The 22,020-nt window shown below is 42.8% G+C and overlaps 1 protein-coding gene across 7 annotated transcripts in view; it reads right to left on the bottom strand.

Moving 5' to 3' along the window:
- Positions 1–22,020, bottom strand: part of vari (MAGUK p55 subfamily member vari) — a 408,236-nt gene that overhangs the window by 82,878 nt on the left and 303,338 nt on the right. Inside the window, exon 1 of one of the 7 annotated variants that reach the window (XM_071683762.1) lies at positions 21,797–21,971. The exons of 5 other annotated variants lie outside the window; for them this stretch is intronic. In XM_071683762.1, coding sequence (XP_071539863.1) covers positions 21,797–21,886 — 90 coding nt within the window. In that variant the 5' untranslated portion in view covers positions 21,887–21,971. Of the gene's footprint in view, positions 1–2,393; positions 2,696–21,796; positions 21,972–22,020 lie in introns of those variants that run through there. One more of the 7 variants, XM_071683763.1, reaches the window with a different exon arrangement.

Below are 22,020 nucleotides of genomic sequence, written 5' to 3' on the forward strand. Positions count from 1 at the left end.
TAACCTTACCAACCCGTCAACAATACAGTCACCCCCTTTTTTTTAATAAATTCCACTGCAATACCATCCAAACCCGCTGCCTTGCCGGCTTTCATCTTCCGCACAGCTTTTACTACTTCTTCTCTGTTCACTAAATCATTCTCCCTAACCCTCTCACTTTGCACACCACCTCGACCAAAACACCCTATATCTGCCACTCTATCATCAAACACATTCAACAAACCTTCAAAATACTCACTCCATCTCCTCGCATCACCACTACTTGTTATCACCTCCCCATTAGCCCCCTTCACTGATGTTCCCATTTGTTCCCTTGTCTTACGCACTTTATTTACCTCCTTCCAAAACATCTTTTTATTCTCCCTAAAATTTTATGATAATCTCTCAACCCAACTCTCATTTGCCCTTTTTCGCCTCTTGCACCTTTCTCTTGCCCTCCTGCCTCTTTCTTTTATACATCTCTCAGTCATTTGCAGAATATATATATATATATATATATATATATATATATATATATATATATATATATATATATATATAGAGAGAGAGAGAGAGAGAGAGAGAGAGAGAGAGAGAGAGAGAGAAGAGAGAGATAGAGAGAGAGCTAATCTACCGACTTGGGCAAGGCGGACCGACCGTCATCTGCTAAACTCGTCCTTTCCTTCATTCTTTATTTTTTTCATCTTCTCTCCCAATCTCCAGTCTAGTCTAATACCTTCACAGTTCTTTCCTCAGTCTATAAGACAAACATCTGACTTCCGAACTCATACACCATGCATACGGCCCACGCAAATAGTACCTAACCCAATCTAATTCAAAACGAACCCTTGTGATTGAACGCACAACAAAGCGACTTGCCGCATAATAGTGCAAGAACAAACTGAAGTCCTGCAATGCAGCAGTGTGTCTGCAGGACGAGGGATGTGACAGAGGTGGGATGCTTTCATTTCCCGCGTAACTCATCGCCTTCACAAAAACTGCAGCGTACTGGTTAACGTACTGGTTAACACTTATCGACGAATCCCTGAAGATTTCCGGATTTTGAATGAATCAGAAACACATTCTCTATAAGCATGTATAACAACAGTTAGTCAAATATTTTCGTACTTAAATATTAGTTAGCTGATATAGGAGTAAGGTATGCATAGCCTTGCCTTTTCCAGTAAATACGTGCACAGTTTAAGAACAGAGTAAAGGTATATATTTTAAATTTCACCCGACCTTGAATGATATAGCTACTATATCATGGTCTGTAAGACACGACAGGACAAGACAAATGCGCCAAAAGCACACGAGAAAGGCTTGGTGTGGGTATAACTAAATTTGGAGAGCAGGCCTGTGTTGGCGTCGGACGAGGTTCCAACGTTCCGCTCTTACCTTCCCTCCAGTGTTGGTGGCTGTTTGCACTTTACCTGAGGTCAAACTCTGTGGTCTAAAGTTTCGTCAATTTCGTTATGATGGAACCTGCCAGTGTCGTCCCACACCATACGTAACTGCCTGCAATAAAATGTGTCGAAGATCTTGGATTCGGCACTCTGGTGGCCTAACTGCGCAGCATGTGACACAGGTGCTGCTGGGTGCTTGGTGGCTGGTGTAGGTAATGGTGCCTTGCTGGACTGCCGCCTCCAGTCACTGGGCGGCCTCAGGTCCTCTACCCTGTCACTATCTGCTATTCGCAATACCATGTAATTATCTTCGTCCTACCTCTAGTTTCATATACTGGGCTCGGGACGACTACCAGAAATGTGTCTCACGTGATATTGTGTTGTGGCAAAATTCCCGGAGAGGTGCAGCGTGATGCCCAGAGTTTATATAAGGTAAATATTCTCTACCAGATTCACTCTGATATTTTCCTCGGCCCTTCTGAACTGACACCTCCGTGAGCGCCTGCCACGCTCCACTGTTTACCATCTCCGTGAGCCTCCCTCTGAACATCAGCTCTCCACACCTCCGTCCCCCATCCAGCCAGTCCTAAACCAGCCCCCAGAACCAGTCGAGCCTTCGCTAATGGCTAAGTCACAAGCCACTTCCCTCTCTAAACCAAGGGAGAGGTCATGACTCGAGTGAACACTTGTTTTGAAAACTTGTCTGGCTTGGCGCGACGCCTATCGCTTCCTGCGCACAAACTCCACTTTCAGGCAATTCTATCGCCGCCTACTACACTCTTCACTCCTTCGTCAGAACAATAAGCACCTTACAGGGAAATAGTCCACTTCCGTAAAGCTAAGTCCCTCGGGTCAACTCAACACCCAGGCTGAGGCAGAGCTGTCGGCATCACGCGCGGGAACGCTTCATACCCACACACAACATTCACCCCTCACTTGCAAACTCCACAGAACTTAGCGTTACAAAATTTCTAAAAAAAAACATTTCACGAAACTGTAATCTCTTACCGTCTTGTTGACAACAATCACTCGAACCTCTTCCTGAGACATATTTTCCGGCTTGCTTAAAAATCGTCTCCAATAACTGACTGACCTCAATGTCTCGTCTGGTATTACTATGACGTCTCGTCACTGACCAAACTCTATTCCAGTTGATGACGCATCTTCAGTTTCCGTGTGCGTATATATATACACACATCTCTCCAGAGTTGGGTCGACGCGGGCGAAAGTTATGACAAGAGAACAAAGAGGAAGGAAAGTAGAAGTCTGGGAGTCGTGGGAGAGTCGTTCTCCCACCAACACCACGACCAACACTGACGACCCCAACTGTGTTGTTGATGGACGTTGTCATGGTGACCGGCGACACCTGGCGGAGGAGCACCAGTGTGTCCAGACGTACACAGCATGACATGTCAGGGCGCCAGTACACATGACGTGCAGACACCAGGTACACATGACGTGTGCGCACGCCTGTGCACACGACGTGTGCGTACCACGGGGACATAACGATGAAGCCGACGGAGACACAGCACGACATCGACTGCGTCAGCGACACGGGACTCTGTGAGAGAGAGAGAGAGAGAGAGAGAGAGAGAGAGAGAGAGAGAGAGAGAGAGAGAGAGAGAGAGAGAGCACATATCGAGATAGACAAAGGCGAAAGAAACGGAGGAGGAATGATAGATATAATGAAGGGAGGGGTTGGGTTGGGGAGCAGGTAGCGTGAAGAAGACAATAACAAAGCGAGACAAAAACACTCCTTCAACACGAGGCACTCGGTGACGTCATCATGCCACACACACACACACACACACACACACACACACACACACACACCAGCAGTCCCTGGGGGGGGGTTACGTAATGCGAAAGTTGGGCGGAGATTTTATTTCTTTCTTTCTTGCTGCACGCACCTTAGTAATTAACTGTTGGTGCTGTAAGGGGAGGGAGGTGTACACTAGTGGTGCCCCACCTCTTGCACGTGTGTGTGTGTGTGTGTGTGTTTACATGTATGTGTGTTTGCGTGTCTATGGGTCGTACCAAAATGGGGTTCGAATCTTGGAAGCGGCAGTTGGTCCACATTCCACCCTCGGTATTCATCCTACCCTCGAGGATAGTCAATACATGGGTACTCAGACCGGGGTGTGGTGTGTTGTGTGGTTAATACTTGCGATTACTTTTTGTGTGTTAAGGTTAAAAATGTTTACACTTGTGTTGCCCTGTCTCAACCTTGTTCATATGTACTATTTCTTTACACACACACACACACACACACACACACACACACACACACACACACACACACACATCCCAGCCTTAGCATGGAAATTGGACCTATCATGTACGATACACCATCTGGAAAAAGTGATCATGTAATACATGAGAGTGATTAAGTGGTAAATGAGAACATAAAAACAAAAGAACAGCTGAAACCAAATTAAAAGAGGAAACATGGCAACTCCACAGAATAAATCCAATGGAATAACAAATTGGAAAATGGAGTACAGCAGCCATCACATGGGTCATGATCGTGGAAAGTTGTGACATTGACACTGAAGGAGAAGGAACATGGACACCTCCAGCTGCAAATGCAGAGGTGAGAAGGAAAGGAACACGGACACCTCCAGCTGCAAATGCAGAGGTGAGGTTAAACAGAGAGAGAGAGAGAGAGAGAGAGAGAGAGAGAGAGAGAGAGAGAGAGAGAGAGAGAGAGAGAGAGAGAGAGAGAGATGCGGGTCAATAAAAGATGTGAAAAAGTGAGAGCTTAAGGTTGTACGGTGGGGATACATGCGGCGCTACAGCTAGTCGACATGTGATGGGTATAAGAGCGAGGAATGAGTATGGCAGGGGAAAACTAACGAGGAACAGAGACATTTGGAAAAGAATATTGTGGACAAGACGAAAGATATGCCAAAACTTTTCCAGAAATTCATCCGGAGTAAATCTTCAGTGAAAGATGCGTTGGTCTGGCTAGAGGGTTCAGAGGGACCAGTCGTGGAAGATGGTCTGAAGACGTGGGAGGAGCTGAATGGCAATCTTAAACATGTTTTCACAGTGGGAGACACTACAGCCCCGACAACAGACAGATGCAATGTATAACAGGTCTTGGAGAGCTGTTACTTTAAACACACACACTGCAAAAGGGTCATGACCCATCATGCATGGCTCATGGTCCATATGATGTTTGTCTGTGTGTTCAAAGAGGGGCAGATACGCTTGACCGGCCACATGAAAAATGTTGGTTTTAGTATGTCACAAGAGGATGTTAATAAGCCAAGGGGGAGAGTAGGAGGGCATATGCCATAACTTTCATTAAGATGGGAGCTAAACCAGTCTCCGTAATGCATGAGGTTTGTACAATACCGGAATAGACAAATCATCTGTATAAAAATGACTCCCTGGAAAGTACAAATGATGTAAGAGCCAACATGGAAAAAGGAGGAGATGATTCATAACAAACCTATTAGACAACTATGAGAGAGTGGGCTCCATTTTAGATAACCGAGAAAGTCGGGTGGATTGTGGGTGTCTGGACTGCCACAGAGAATAAGCCAAGGTGCATCTTCAGGCAGGAATAAAGGCGAAAACTCCTTCGATGGAGAATACATGTCAGATGGGCCTTCACAAAATGGGTTGGGGTCACTAGTGGTGTGCAGTAGGGCTCAGTCCGAGGACTACTGCTCTTTCTTGATCCATGTAAGCGATCTGTCAACAGGGATTGGACTCGCACTTGAACTACGCAAGTTAAAGATGCTAAGGGTCACCAGGAAGTAAAGAATGAAGAGGATCGCATCAACATACAAGGGGACCCAAGCAACTCCAAAAGTTTTTATGATACATAGTTGATGAAATTCAACCCGAGTAAACGTAAAGGAATGACGATGAGACATGGGGAAAGAAGGCCTCGATACAAACATTATCTAGCAGGAAATAAGCTTCAGTAATCTGTGTGCGAGAGGGACTCTGTAGTCGATGCTGTGCCTAATGTCTCCACTGCCACATCTTAGAGAACAGACCAGGAAAACTTAAATCGGATATTGGGTAAAAACTAAGATATGCCTCTCAGGTTGGGTCACCGCACTTAAAGAAGCACAAAGAACCAATAGAAAAAAGGTCCAGAGCGGGGCAACAAAGACAGTATCAGAATTAAGAGAGCAGAGTAATTTGTCCAACACGGAAGAGAGAGGAGTAAGGGGTGAATTCTTTTACTAAAAATTGTATGATCGTAGAGAAAGTTCAAGAGATGGGGTCCCATGAGTGTAGAAATCCCTTCCAGTATACAAACAGATAATCACCAACAGATACACACATGGGTCATGACCCTTTTGCAGTGTGTCTGTTTAAAGTAACAGCTCTCCAAGACCTGTTGTACATTGCATCTGTCTGTTGTTGGGGCTGTAGTGTCTCCCACTGTGAAAACATGTTTGAGATTGCCATTCAGATAATCACCAACACATACACACATACGAGCCTCCGTGGTGCAGCAGTTGGCGTTGAGACCCACCAGTCTGATGAGCCCGGGTCCAAATCCCGGACGAGACAGTCAGCTCACAGCCAGTGATAAACACAAACACATACGCACTCTCACGAAAGCAAGAAAAAAAAATACACACACATGCAAAAATATTAACAACAAAGACAAATACACACACACACACACACACACATATACAAACCAGAAGATACAATGCAGTGGCGAGAGGAAGTCATGCACTGGACGCTGGTGGAAGCGGAGGCTGCATGGAAAAGGAAACTGCGACGGTGCGTCTCAAGGTTTCCCGTTTGAGGATGACCATCTGGGAACTTTGTGTTGAATACTGAAGATCCCACAGAAGCAGAGGAACCGCTGGAGGTATCACGAAGCCAGAGGAAACTGACGTAGAAGCTAGGCGAGCAAGAGGGAGAGCTGAGAACGTTCTTACGACCATGGGAGTAAACGTGCAGTTCCAGGCGATAAGAGGAAGAAACTCGAAGACGAGGAGATATGTACCGTCAGAGACGGAAATACTTGGAGTAATGAGTCATTGTAAGTGACCCAACAACAATAGCCCAGTAGAGAGCGACAAGGCTGTGGCTAAAGGGGGGGATGGAAGACACAGGGGCCCAGGAGGCCAAGTGTAGATAATGGAGACGAGAGAAAACAGGAACAGAACATGAGAAGCGAATTTTTGAAGACAAAGAAGAGTTATCAAACAGGACCCGTAACTCTGGTGAAAACAGAAGAAAGAAGAAGTGAGTCAGTCAGCGACTTTGTACCACGATTGAGAAATAAGAATCCGTCGTGATGGTATCTGGAGTGCGTGACGTCGTCAATCTAGGGATCCCGTAAATGGTGTGACAAGAAGAAAACAGGGTGCGAAAATCCCCAGTGGCAATCGACATTAAGGTATTACGTAGACCTAAGAAAATAAGAGAAAAATGAGACAGTAAAAAAGTAGGGTAAGATCATTTCATACCAACCAAATCTGTATACATACGAAGAAACTGGCAGTGATTTTAACTCCAGACTAAAATATGTAAGGAGAACGAAGAAGCCTAGCCTAACACGCGAGACATACATACACCAATAATATGTACCAGTGGGTAGACAAGTCTGGAAGTTGTATACGTATATGTAGGTTGATTAACATCTAACAACAAAGTGGAGCTCAGAGATCGCAGGGGCAAATAAATTGTCGCAAATGTCGAGACAAAGACTCACGAAATTAAACTTAAAACATTGGGTTTCCCAAGGAAGGCAAGATAAGTAGCACAGGCAGAAGGGCTGGTCGTTGTAGAAGAGAGACAAGTCAGTGTTTTAAGAGCTACAGAGAGAAGATGGTTCCTCGAGACAGCATATAACAGGGACAAAATCCAGCCTTGAAGTCTTGGTGATGTTCAACCCTCCAAAACGAACCCGATCAAATATTCAGAGATGATAATGAAGGCACCAGTAGGGTGTTGCTGGAGATGAGCCAGACCAGCCATCCTCGCTGATGGGAAAGTATATACGGGAAACTGACGAAGGGAAGGTCTAGGACGACGTGGGGTTAAGTTAGAGACGGAAACACAAGTTCTCAGCGTGTGTTCATGAGCATTTTTTTTTTTATATACATGGTCGCTGAACATACGAGCCACAGGTGTAAATACACTATCCATACCGGATCTCAGCCTCATGCACAACAGCCTGGGCATGAAAAACATCGTCTATAGCTCCCCACTCTGGAAAGAAGACATTAGGACACTCCAGTTTACGTACGCGAATGTCAAAGACACAATGAGGGAATGTGACAGAAAAAAGGTAAATAATAAGAAGGGATAAAAGAATTCATAGAGACGAATAACTTCAGGTACAGACTGGGAGTGTACGGGAGACAGTAGATGAGAGAGAGAGAGAGAGAGAGAGAGAGAGAGAGAGAGAGAGAGAGGGGTGGGGGGAGAAACCTGCTTCAATGGATGTCACAAAGGCTAGGGAGATGTAGACGACATAGTGGCCACGCAGTATGTGAGGGGTAGTATGTGAGAGGCAGTATGAGAAGGGTAGTATGTGAGGTAGTATGTGAGGGGTAGTATGTGAGGTAGTATGTGAGGGACAGTGTGTGAGGGGTAGTATGTGAGGTAGTATGTGAGAGGCAGTATGTGAGGGGTAGTACGTGAGGGGTAGTGAGGGGCAGTATGTGAGGGGCAGTACGTGAGGGGCAGTATGTGAGAGGTAGTCTGTGAGGGGTAGTATGTGAGGGGTAGTATGAGGAGCAGTGTGTGAGGGGCAGTGTGTGAGGGGCAGTATGTGAGGGGTAGTATGTGAGGGATAGTAAGTGAGGAGCAGTATGTGATGGGCAGTACGTGAGGGGCAGCATGTGAGGGGTAGTATGTGAAGTCAGTATGGGGACAGTATGTGAAGGGCAGTATGTAAAGGTAGTATGTGAGGGGTAGTATGTGAGGGGTAGTATGTGAGGGGTAGTATGTGAGGGGCAGTATGTGAGGGGAAGTATGTGAAGGTAGTATGTGAAGGGTAGTATGTGAGGGGCAGTATGTGAGGGGTAGTATGTGAGGGGCAGTATGTGAGGGATAGTATGAGGGGTAATATGTGAGGGGCAGTATGTGAAAGGTAGTATGTGAGGGGCGGTATGTGAGGGGTAGTATGTGAGGGGCAGTATGAGGGGCAGTATGTGAAGGTAGTATGTGAGGGGCAGTATGAGAAGGTAGTATGTGAGGGGCAGTATGTGAGGGGCAGTATGTGAGGGGTAGTATGAGAGGGGCAGCATGTGAGGGATAGATAAGGAGAAATGAAGACATGCTTAAAGAAGGAAAATAGCAGACGATTATCGGGACGCGTGAAAATCCTACAACATTGTATAAATCTGCCATAAATATATCGTCATTAATACAACACAAAGAGAGGGAGGGAAGGTGTGTGTGTGTGTGTGTGTGTGTGTGTGTGTACAGTACATATAGAGAAGTAGAGTCACGGTACAAATACACAAGGGAACAACACGAATGTTGTCCATCACCCGTTACACGCAAACGGTAATCATATGATAATTCTCTCTCTCTCTCTCTCTCTCTCTCTCTCTCTCTCTCTCTCTCTCTCTCTCTCTCTCTCTCTCTCTCTCTCACACACACACACACACACACACACACACAAGAGGCAGGTACAAGCTACGCGTGAAGGTAATCAGGAAGGCGCCACCACCAGCCACAGTTGTAGCCCAAAGTGTTGACTCCATGTGTTCCTGCACCGTGGCCTCAGCTTATCACTGCCACGTAACGTGCAGGATGACGCGCATCCATACCACGGCCACGTGCACACTGAGGCGACGCACGCCAAACAAAAATAAATCGCCCGTGTGCACCGTCAGAAACAACAAAGAATGACTGATTCATAATATAAAGACCTAACACCAGTCAACTCTTCAATAGCATACCTGCACGGAGAGACCCCGCACACCCACAGGAGGGTGCGTGATGGTAACTGTGGGAATGGATGTCCAACACCACCCTGCTGCACGCTCGCCACACACCACACACACAACTTCCCTTAGTGTCGGGTTAGGTGTGGTCATGCAAGTATGCGTGTTCCTTGACACCACTAACTTATGTCACTTATACCATGAATCGACTGATTCTTTTATCTTATTTTTTTGAGTTTATATTTTATCTACTGTATTTTCCTATGCAGATTTAGTCAAGTCAACGATCGTGATCCCGAAAAAAATGAAAAAAAGAAACATGCACAACGACAAGCAGGTCGGATGATTAGTTTATATAAATTCCTTAATACTACACACAATGAAAAGGACAGCCTGGACGAGAGCAACTCGGAGCAATATCTATACTCGACCTTTTCATGAAACACAAACGTTTCCAGTCTGTTTCAACAACCATCAGTACACTGTAAACATTACCCACAACACTGAAAACCTATTGTAAAATGCAATCCGAGGACTATATATATATATATATATATATATATATATATATATATATATATATATATATATATATATATATATATATGACAGCTGTATAAACTAGAAACAAAAGAGAATATAAAATCTAAAACCCTACGTATCTCATGCACCGATCGCTGAGGCTTCCGATCCCCTACATCATGATCTGGTTGGCATTACAAACACTGATTTGATATATCACAAGACTCGTCCCTATGATGAAGCTTCCTCAACAGGAACACCCAGAACCCTAACTCTTTAGTTGTCCTTCAATCACCCCACAAATGCACATAACCCCATCAGACTGCTTGATCTGTGGAACTTTGGCTTGTCTAACTTTAAAGTTGCAAAAGCGGACTTAACAGTTTAAGTGCATCAGAAGTAGCAACGGGACAACAATTTAAACAAGGTAATATTAAGTTGTACCGAATTAATTATTCAACAATCTCCGTTAACTGTTCAGAATAAAACGAACGACAATGATTATATTAAGTATGAAGATATATAATAACCATTCATAATACACCAAGTTAGGATAATTTTCAGGTATTCGAGGTAGAACATTAAGGATAAAATGCTTACACATATCTTGTATTCTTCGTTAAGAATTATCTTTGGATTTTACAAGTCAAGTATATAATGTTGTAGGAATGTAAGAACAGCTCTGTTGGCAAGGTTTACTTTTGGTCAGTTCATTATGAACGGGAGGAACAAACTACATGAATATCCATAGCCTAGCCTATGTCGGGCGACATCATGCTGATCCTGTTGGTGGATATACACACACACACACACACACACATATATATATATATATATATATATATATATATATATATATATATATATATATATATATATATATATACGGTTCTTGCATGATCTGCTTGGGTTAATTTCACTTCGCCTCAAGTCTATAAGATTTTTTGTTTATGTTCTACTCGCAGGTAGAACCAGTGCGTAAACAGATTATACATTCAAGGGCAACTTCATCATTCAAGGCCGAAGTTTTGGCTACTTCATCATGCATCCAGAGCCCAACCTGTGAGGGAATCCAATGATCCAGAACCCTAATTTTAAAGTGGGTACTTAGGTTATACCTCTGTCCTGCTTACTACATGCCATGAGTACGTGCACCATCACCGGCACTTGAGTTCAGTGGCGATGGTGTCCATGTGATAACGGGCCTCCCCTCTCACTAGATCTACAAAATAAGCAGGGTCTTGTGGCAAAAAGAGTGGGACAGCGTATCCCGCTACTCGATATCGCGAGAAACGAGGGACAGGAGTCTGCGCGCGCGCGCGCGTGTGTGTGTGTGTGTGTGTGAGATGTATAGGTATGTATATTTGCGTCTCTGGACGTGTATGTGTAGGTGGGTGGGTTGGGCCATTCTTTCGTCTGTTTCCTTGTGCTACCTCGCTAACGCGGGAGACAGCGATAAAGCAAAATAAATAAATAAAAATAATATATATATATATATATATATATATATATATATATATATATATATATATATATATATATATATATATATCAATGTGCGGAGAAGTTTACACACGTGGGTCAGCATCTTTAGAACATTCTTTACTATCATACAACTGTAAATTTTTGTATGCTGTCTGTATTTACCAGGTTTTCATTTATTTTGTTCCATTCATCCGCACACTGATACTATCAAAGGTACTTCGCATCTTTTTTTTTTCACATTTCTTCCTTAATGTCATGTTATATTCTTTGGCTGTTCTATCCCATCTTTCGAAGTGTTTGCTGTCAACGTCATTGTTCTGTTTTGATATATCAAAATGTTTTGATCTGGTCACCCCACAGTTCTCTCTTCCAAGATGGGCAAATATAAGTTCTGTAAGATTTCTCTGTAACTCAGCTCTCTTAATTCTGGCAACATATATGTGTTGGCCTCCTATGGACCTTCTCTTCTAGTTTTCTGTGTTTCTTTAGATGCGGTGACCAAACTTGAGAAGCATATTCTAGCTTTGGTCTTATGTATAATGTGAACAACTTGATGAATAATTTAGTATTCACTAACTTGAATGCTCTTCTAATATCTGTCCGCAAACAATCGCTGTCCTCAACTATTCTCTTAAGGTGGATCTTTGGCACAATATCGAATCCTGCAGCTTATATCCTGCTAGATATTCATATTGAGGCCTTTCACTGTGTGTGTGTGTGTGTGTGTGTGTGTGTGTGTGTTGTGTGTGTGTGTGTGTGGGGGGGGGGGGGGAGGCTTATGTGCAATAAGGGATACACGTTATTATGCACAAACGTATATGAAGGGGGTAGGTGAATGGAGCCAAGCCTTCCTCCCTTGGGCGTGGCTGGCCCCAGGAGATCTCTTAATAAGACACACTTCAACAAAGACGGGGTTCGAACGGTATAATCAGGGAGGAAGCTATTGTTATCTTGCCAACACAACGTCTGACTGTGTGTTTCACCTCCCGCACGGGAAGCTGGTGTTCACGAAGAATCCTACCATGACTCTAGATGTTGTTTATTATCTTCACCGTCGACTAATCTTCGCTGATCCGTTTCATTTTCTGAGAGAAGGTAAACACCAGTCAACGTCATTGTACCTCAGGCATCACGGATGAATTTGACACCCGGAGTGGAATATGTATTTACATATATTTACAAATATTAGATTTCAATAGAGGAATACTTTTTAAACGTTATCGGTGTCTCTGACGGGCGTCCATTCGATAATACAGCGGAATACGTGCAAAAATATTTCACAGAAAACGTTGCAGGTACACCCGGGTGGCGGAGCGTATGGTGCAGTGGCGGGGACCTGATGCCACTGTTGATGGTACTTGTACAGGAGGTGGCAAGCCTCACCACCTCTACCTCCGCCCGGGGTGTCCTGAGGTAGCACAGAAGCAGGTAGTAGACGGGCTAAAGTAGAGATCTTGAATTCTGTGTACTTCTTTGTCATAGCAACATGGAATATTACAAGATTGCATAGCGAAAATCAGGAGTTAGATCTAAGCGCTATGTTCCGTTAAAGTATAATAAGTAAGACCGGAAATAACAAAAAATAAGAGGAAACAAAAGGAGGAAAGAGACAATCTGGTCGATCTAATCATGTGGTGGACGAAAGCTAACTTGCCTCTTATGTCAAATATCCGTCCTATACAGAAACAACAAGAAATGAAAGAGATGCAGAAATATGAGGACATTATATACAGAGCAGGCGAGGTGTGTGTGTGTGTGTGTAGGTGGACAACGAATAACAACGACTACCGTGGAATACGGATGTGAGACGTGCTACTTAGGTGAATGACATTCACTTTCAGACACTCGTGTGTGTAGAATTAATGAAGATTACATAGTCAAAATGCGCGAAAACATAGTTTCGATGTGTTGCTTAATGGCAAACTGTAAAATGGATGATGAGGGAGATGGGAAGTCTAGTGCTCAATCTGATGCGAATAAATAAGAAAATAAAGCATAAACAAGATGTAAAACATGAATGGAGACGGTTATTCGAGCATAGTAAGATGCGTTATAAGACAGATGAGTGTTTTGGAAGACTGAATATTCAGAAAATGATATAAAGTGATGGTAGAGAGGGAGGAGAGCAGGAGGTGACGTCACAACTGAGGATGCCACGCCAGTGGTTCAGAGAACAGCGTACAGTTAGGCTCCAGGAATCGACCAGGTTACTGGCGGCGTCGCCGAGGTTGCAGAAGGTGAGTGGGTACACACGAGCCATCCCTTGCCATAACACATGAGGCGGTCAGCCATATTTCAAGACCATGACTGGAGAGATGAGGTTATTGTAATGCAATATAAGGGAAAGATACGTAATGAATTTGTGTACTATCTCATGTGAGTGTGAGGTTCAGTATGTACAAAGTTGTGCTGCGGAGAGTTCCAGAAGTGAACAGAGCGTCAGAACTTGGGTTGTGCAACAGATGTTTACCTTGAGAATGATGCATAAGAGAATATATATTTTTTGGTAGCTTGGCGTATGTAGCAGTCCAGAATTGCCCTACTTTTTATCTTATCAAAGCTGAGGTACCGGACTACAGTTATCATATTTCTCTTCAATACGAGACACACCCTATCATCTTGTCTTCACACGTTCGCACCCTTCCTCTTCTTATTTTTTTCCCTTCTCTTATTTGCTTATGGCTTAGGTTGAATGGAACTACATCCGTGAATGGAGTTTGTCATTAAAAGGTGATAACAGACGATACAGTATCGATGACTGAACCAGGAAAAGTCTTTTAGAGTATTTTGCGGGCGTCCTGTACGGCGTGGGAGGGGAAACATTACACATTAGTTGAACTTCAGAAATGCAACTTGGAGGAGAGAGGGACGGCGGGCGCATGACTCGCTCGCTATACAGGGTATTGGCCGTGAGAGGTGATGGGATCGGGAAGCAATACATCTCTGGTTAAATGAGACGGACGCAGTGAGGCGTCGGCCACAGTCGCAGATGATGTGGTGGAAGATCTTCTTTGATGATAACTCGTCGCCCAGACTACTTGTGGCTATTGAACTTTGTCTCGTAGCACCACAATAGTTGGGAGAATTACACCATCTGTACTGGACCTTATCCAGTTTATTTATACGTATTTGGAATGGAATCGTCCCTGATGTTTCGTATTTTTGCTTGTAAAGATTCTTTTTATTTTTTGCCTTTAAGTGCTTCAGTAGTTGAGCAATTTCAATTACAATCTTTTTCTGATAAGAACTAAACTTTCTACAATCTCCAAAAAATGATTTTATATGAAAACTCTCATACATGCGTTACAGAAGTATTCCAAAAACGTATAAATTCATAATTACACTCTCAGAAACTAAGGTAGCGATTGATAAATTGGTGCTCTCCTCAGGATGAACCAAATTAAGGATCACTAAAGAACATCAGCGGCCGGGATCTACAGCGCGGCTTCCTTCTCGAACTTTCAGTGAAATGAAAACTGACACAACTCGCCAAGTGTGAGAGACGTCCTCCCTAACATCTGTTCCCCGACCCTCACTTCACTTTTCCTGTGCTGACGGTACTATAGCTGCCTCTCCCATAGACAAAACAACTCTTTTTGGTTCTCTAACTCCCACCTTAGTTGACTTTAACATTCCTTCGCCCCCTGATGCTCCTCTCACTAATCCAAAGCCACTCTCCACAATATTTCCGAACTGCCCGAAAAGCGCTTTTGTCTCTGGACACAATAAAAGCTTGTGGATCTGGTAGAATCCATCCCCTGTGTACTGAAAGAGTGTGCCTGCGAACTTGCAGTTGTACTTGCTCGTCTATTCCGTTTGTTTAAAACCAGAATTTTTCTTTCTTGTTAGAAGCATGCAATGGCAGATCCCATCATTAGAAAGGGCGACGGTTCTAAGCCCTTTAACTATCGTCCTGTTGCTTTGACATCTACTATTTCCAAACTCTTTGAATCTCCATCCCTAGACATCCTGAATCTCATAGTCTTCAGGTGATGTTCTTTCCTAATCTTACTAATATCTGGTCATCATCCCTGAAAGATATGGGGAATCCCATGCACGTACCCTTGGTACATCTAAATCTTTTGACAAGGTATGGCATCGGGGTTTCATCTCTAAGCACCCTACTTTTGGTTTCCCTCCCTCCTATCTACCTTCCTCTTCGGCCGATCTATCTCTGTGGCTGTTGATGGATCAGCCTTTCCCCCTTTCTCCATTAACAGCGGTGTCCCTCAAGGTTCTGTCTTGTTTTCTACACTTTTTCTCCTTTTTATCAAAGATTTCCTTTTTTCTACAAATAACTAAATGAACTCATATGGTGACGACTCAACACTGCATTCCTCTGCTCCTTGTCTCACTCGATTTGCATCTCGTCTCGACACAACATTCTCAATAAGCTCAGACTTGGACAGGATATCTTAGTGGGGTAGACGAAATCTGATTAAGTTTAATGCCTCCAAGACCGAATTTCAGGCAGTCACTCGAAAATTCCCCACAGCTTTCCTCTCCCCTCGACATTCCTGTAATTCCAGCTCTTGGCTCGATGAACATATTTTGTATTACTCTAACATCCACACTATCTTGGGAAGCCTACATTACGGAAATAACCAAGTCTGGGAGTCCTGTTTAGATGTCGAAATTTCTTTTCTCCCAAAAAGTTGCTCCGTATATACAAAAGATTGATCCGTTCTTATATGGAGTACTGCTCTTACATCTGGGGTGGTTCTGTGTCTTCGTACAGTCGAGTCGAAAGCGGTCCGACTTAACAACTCTCCCAGGCTAGCTTCAAAACGTGACCCGCTTGACCTACGCCGCAATGGTGGTTCTTTTTCACTCTTCTGAAGGTATTATTTTGGTTTTTGCTCAAGAGAGCTGGCTGCTTGTGTGTCCCCACCACTAGCTAGGCCCGCAATACTCGACAAGCTGCTGCGTCACAAGATTACTATGTGGCCATCACCAACTCAAGGATGGGCCGTTTTGATAACTGTTTCTTCCCCTACATTTCGAAGCTTTGAAACTCTACCATCTCATGCCTTGCCCAATAATTATGACCTGGCAGTATCTAAAGACAGTTTTCCCACTTCCTCCAAAATTCGCGTATAATTTTCCTTGTCTCTTCTTTTTCCCTTTCATTAACCTCTTTACATTTCAATAGAGATCCTGCCTTGACGTAGACTTTTGTCAGCGACTAAAGCCTCCAACGTTAAAAGAAAAATCTCATAAGGACCTTTGTTTAACCATACTTTTTGAGCTATTTATAGAATGATTCCTCAAGAGCCACTTAACATGTCCCATGCAGTTAGACGTCACCTGTGACATATACACGACTCCATCCATTAAGAAAATTGAACGTACAAGTCTTAGGGTCGGGCGACCTGTCATTTTCTGTAACTGGCACCGACCAAAAGAGGACAAATGATTGGCAACACACACACTCTGCAATCTCCATCATTTAAAGACAGCCCTCCTTCACACTTCTTGACAATGATCGGTAAAGTCAGTATAACTAAAATCTGCTTCAGAAGCACAAAATCTAACTAGCTATTGAACACCAGCGTTAACTGTTTACTGCAAACAATGGTGTGTTTGCACGTCTAACTACCAACTTCAAAATAAACAGACACTCGAGTGATCTATCTGAGAGCCACACGAATAGAACTCATATCTACGGTACATCATAACTCGCACTGACAATTACGTCCTTGTTTTCCTTTTATGCCATACCACGGGTTTGCAAAAACAAAGCTGATGTTTGAAGGGAAGTTGAACTCAGCAGGTGTAACACAAGGTGTGTACTAACTCTCTCCAACGTGAGCGAGCGCACGCACGTAGACACCCTTGGTCGACGACGCACTTCCAGACACTCACGCACTTACCTGCTCGGACCCGATAGCCTCGCGTTCGAATAACACCAGACGAAAACTTTAAAACTGTTGCAGAAAAGTCATAAGACCTTGGCAGCATACTCACACCAGGGAGAATGAACAATACGTGATGATGTAAATGGAGTTGTAGAGGATTTTGTATAGTCGGCTGAAAACGACATATGATGATATGCTAATATGTAATGTTCCAACAATACTAAGCTCCAAAGGACCAAAAATCCTCTCCAGAAATTCAAAGGTACAAACCCAAGCAGTATGCCATTTTGTCAAGTTCTGGAGGAGGGCAAGATACTGCAAAGAGGCTAAACAGCAACTTCATGGTTAAGGTTAAACACATGATCCCCGAGGAACTACAGACCTACGGAACATGGCTTGGTGCTATTTTTAAAGCAAAATACACTAAATTAACGAGGCTGCGCGGGTGTTACCAGACTCCGCCTGCTTAAGGCTACACTACGAGTGTAGCGAGGTCTTGGGATTGTAATAATAATAATAATAATAATAATAATAATAATAATAATAATAATAATACAAGGTTCCACTCCAATCAGGAGCAGAGAAATAATGGACTCCCTCAAGTGGAAAGAACCCCGTGGAGACGACTCGTTTTCGTCTGATGACGAAGGGAAGTTTTCCCTCGCGATGTAACCGCATGCAGGTGGAGTCCGGTAACACCGCTGGGTGCTTAAGGAAGGTCCCTCCAAACTAGGATGGTTCGCTAGAGACCAAATCGCTTGACACGGAAATACAGTATCTGGCAGTGCTACAAATGACAACGAAGACCCAGGATGTTACAAATACATGATTGCAGCCCATGGACAGCGAAAGCATGACCATTAATCTTAGTAATTAATGAAAAGTTTATGATAAAGACATTGTAAGACGAAGAAAAAATATGATGAAAAAGTAACATACTGAAATTTTCACGGACCAAGAGAATGATAAGCAGACACATGAACTTCTAATTAATGTACAAGTACAATGATGTACAGAAACCTGGCTATGATCACATGATAATGACAATTATCATGATGAACCTGAACTTAGAATAAACAATGCTATAACTGGACGTATCATTTATCTATTTTAGCTGAAACGGCACAAGCAACCGAATGCCCTAACCAAGGCCATTCAGTACGCAGGGATAACCACAAAAATGCGATCACTAAATATTGTCATTTTGAAAATGATCACCCGTTATTTTATACCCCTCTCCCCATTATGCCACACGTAACGTCGCTGAATCTGTCTTAATTGCTAATACTAAGAACTTTAATTTGTCCCCAGGCAATTTTAAAGCCCATCCTAGCATTAACCAAATCATTATGAGAGAATTGACAAAACACGAAAACAAAAAAGTTGTTCAAGACACACCCAGGTGAACCCCCGCCACCTGAACCCCCTTAATCACTCGCCTAGAAAGATTGGTGTTGGACGGCGAGAACAAAGTGTGATGTTGGGATTTAAATAACTTCCTAAGTACTGGCACCTGATGAGGTGGACTGTCTCCACGAAACATATGCCACATGTGCAAAAAAATTACGTTAAAACTGTATGAATTGCTGAAGTACGATTTCATCTTCATATTATATATTCCTACTGACCAATATCGCTTGACAATCGACTACATTTCTGCAGTGCACAAACATTACAAGACAGACCAGGTTTATCCAAACATATTGCAGCCCTTCGACTACCGAAAACCATACCATCTAATCTTGTTTAATGAATATTTATGCAAAGGCACATCTTAAGACGAGAACATACAAATTGGGGAAAAATTTAAACATGCGATTTTTTCCGGCAAGTAATGTCGCACTTCAACTTTTTAAGGTCCCAAAATTTTCGACCTGGCTATGATCACATTGTTCAATTTCATGTGAACCTGAACTTAGAATAAACAATCTTAACTACTTCATTTTATCTCATTCGAAACCACACAACTGACTGCCCTACCCCACTTCAGTACGCTGGCATATACACAAAAATGTCTCACTAATATCATTTTAAAATCATCACCAGTTTATTTATACCCCATCACCACCAGTTATCATCACGAACATCACTGACTCTTCCTAAGTCTCTATACCAACAATATATATATATATATATATATATATATATATATATATATATATATATATATATATATATATATAATCTAATCCATGTACCTACTTTATCAACTAACCCCAAAGGGTGAGTGAACAGCTGGGTGGACTGTGGACCGACTGCCACAACCAAGATTCGAGCCTGTGCGCTCGACTCTGGGTGGCCCCCTCAATGCATGACGGTCAGCAACGTTATCTACTAAACAAATAAAATTTGCTTATGATATTGAAAGTTAAATAATTCGTTTATGTATGTTTACTTGTCCATTGTATGAAAAATCAAAAGGTGTCAAAAGATAAACCAGAATGTATTTATATACTCTCAAAAAAAGGAAAAAATTGCGGTTAATTTGCCATTTTTGGAAACCTTTGACAAAAAAAATTATATTACAACAATCGTATGTCGCAAAAGATGTTCTAGAACAAAAAATATTTAGAGCATGATTTGCTGTAAGTCTGCCGATAGTTTTTAGCTTTAAGTACAATTTACGACACTGCTCTCACATTTAGTCACTTGAATTTACGCAATAAGGCCCGAACAGATTTTCAAATGAACAATTTAAATTCAACAAACTCCGTCACTTTGCTGCTAGACTCAAAAAATAGTATATAAAAGCCACTCAGCCAGACGATAACCATATATCACCAGATGACGCCACACGACACACCAAGTAATCGAGAACAATCTTCCTTCTCCATGATCAACATAACTTTCTTCATAACAGCACTTATTCTCGTTTGTATTACATATCTCAAAGCAAGAAATACTGTGAATTTCGCCTAAAAAACATTCAAATATTTCAGGAATAGTCACTGGAAGGTTCGGAACTGTCACCCGTTACTGAGGTGGAACTGTGAACACGACAACTTTAACGGGAGCGGAACACACCAGCCAAATCCTCCTACGACCAATCAATCCTATAAACTTCTCTGTAAATAAAACTTCGCTTAACTCTTACTGCCGAGGAATAATGGCATGGTTCACAACACAATACCAAAGCTTGAGGAGGATAATGCCATGGTTCACAGAACCAAAGCTTGCGGAGGATAATGGCATGGTTCACAGAACCAAAGCTTGCGGAGGATAATGCCATGGTTCACAGAACCAAAGCTTGCGGAGGATAATGGCATGGTTCACAGAACCAAAGCTTGCGGAGGATAATGCCATGGTTCACAGAACCAAAGCTTGCGGAGGATAATGCCATGGTTCACAGAACCAAAGCTTGCGGAGGATAATGGCTTGGTTCACACTACCACAGCTAATACATAATTTAAAGCAGAAAGCTTGTGATTTATTCTAAACATTTCTATCATCCATTAAACAAGAGATTCAGCGTTATGCATCAACAAAATACTTATATCCCGTCATAACATTATTACAATGACTAACAGAGTCAGATGAGTTCACCATCTACTGCCGTATATCAGACAAGTGTTACGCTTTTGTGGGCAAAGTGACTCACGGTAATGGGAGGGTAAAAACCAATTTAATTTATGGCCATTAGCTCGTGCTGGCGGGTGAGGACACAGCCATGAGCACGGATGAGCCGACACGGGGTTGTGGAGTTGGGGTGGGGTCACGCTGCCATATTTTAAATTTACCATACAAGTTAGAAGCATTTCACACGCATGATCTGGTGCCAACTCATTACTTTAGAAAAGCAGGGATAACAAATTGGTATTTCAATCACACGGGTAGTAATGTATATGAAAATGAAGTGTTAGCAGATAAAATGAGGTGATTACCGAACTAGAGGGATGTGGCAAGGTGGGGTCCTCATGCCACATCTTCATGATCGACTATTCAGTTCATCCCAGACGATAATTCTCATTCCGGTTATCAGGTCTAATATTTTCCGGTAATCTGGTTCTAGTAAGTGTTGAAACTAATGGTACGAAATTGGTTCCAATGAGTTGTTTCCTTATGTTCGGTAGTGCCTGCGATGATAACATAGCTTGTTCACGATATAATTATTGAGTCAAGATATTGTCTCTATTATAAATCAATCATAAATCGTCAAAAAATGAAACTCCTTCTCAGAAGTTTAAATCACTTTACATTTTCACAATACACATACGGCCAACTGTCCTTGGCCCTTCTGTAGGAGACTAGACGTGACTTGACCAACTGTTCTAAACCCTTGAGGGCACTGTGGACACTCGGCCAAGTGTCCTACACTCTCCTGTGGAACTGTGGACAAGGCCAACTGCTCTAAGCCCTAGTGGCGAAGTGACGACACTTGACTAACTGTTCAACCCTTGTCCAGGGTACAACAGTCACTCAGCTAACTGTTCTACACCAGTATGTGAAAATATAAACATTCTCTCCATAAACTTCCTGTAATTGATGTGTGTCCGGCGGATTTTGCTAAACTACATGTAATATAGTAAGAAGAATATAAACAGACTTAAGGAAGAGGAGATTAATCTATGATTACAACAGGAAACAATCACAATCATGTCCTAGCTTAATAACAACAGCTGTCCAGGTCATTATCTGTATGGAAGCTCAACAAGTATCTTACCTCATCGCAGCCAGGAGGGGCGCCGGATTCCTCTGGGTCTTTGATTATCATATACAACACATTGTCCGTCTCCACCACCACACTCAGCATGGCATCAGTGGTGGGGCAACTCACAGAAAATAATCCACAAAGAAAACGGTCTTCAGTTCATACAGAAATATATTTCTCTATCACACTGGAATATATATATAAAAAAAAAGTTTTTGTCATCACTTCTCAATGTC

This window comes from Panulirus ornatus, chromosome 37, assembly GCF_036320965.1.
Source record: "Panulirus ornatus isolate Po-2019 chromosome 37, ASM3632096v1, whole genome shotgun sequence".
Classification (NCBI taxonomy): domain Eukaryota; kingdom Metazoa; phylum Arthropoda; class Malacostraca; order Decapoda; family Palinuridae; genus Panulirus; species Panulirus ornatus.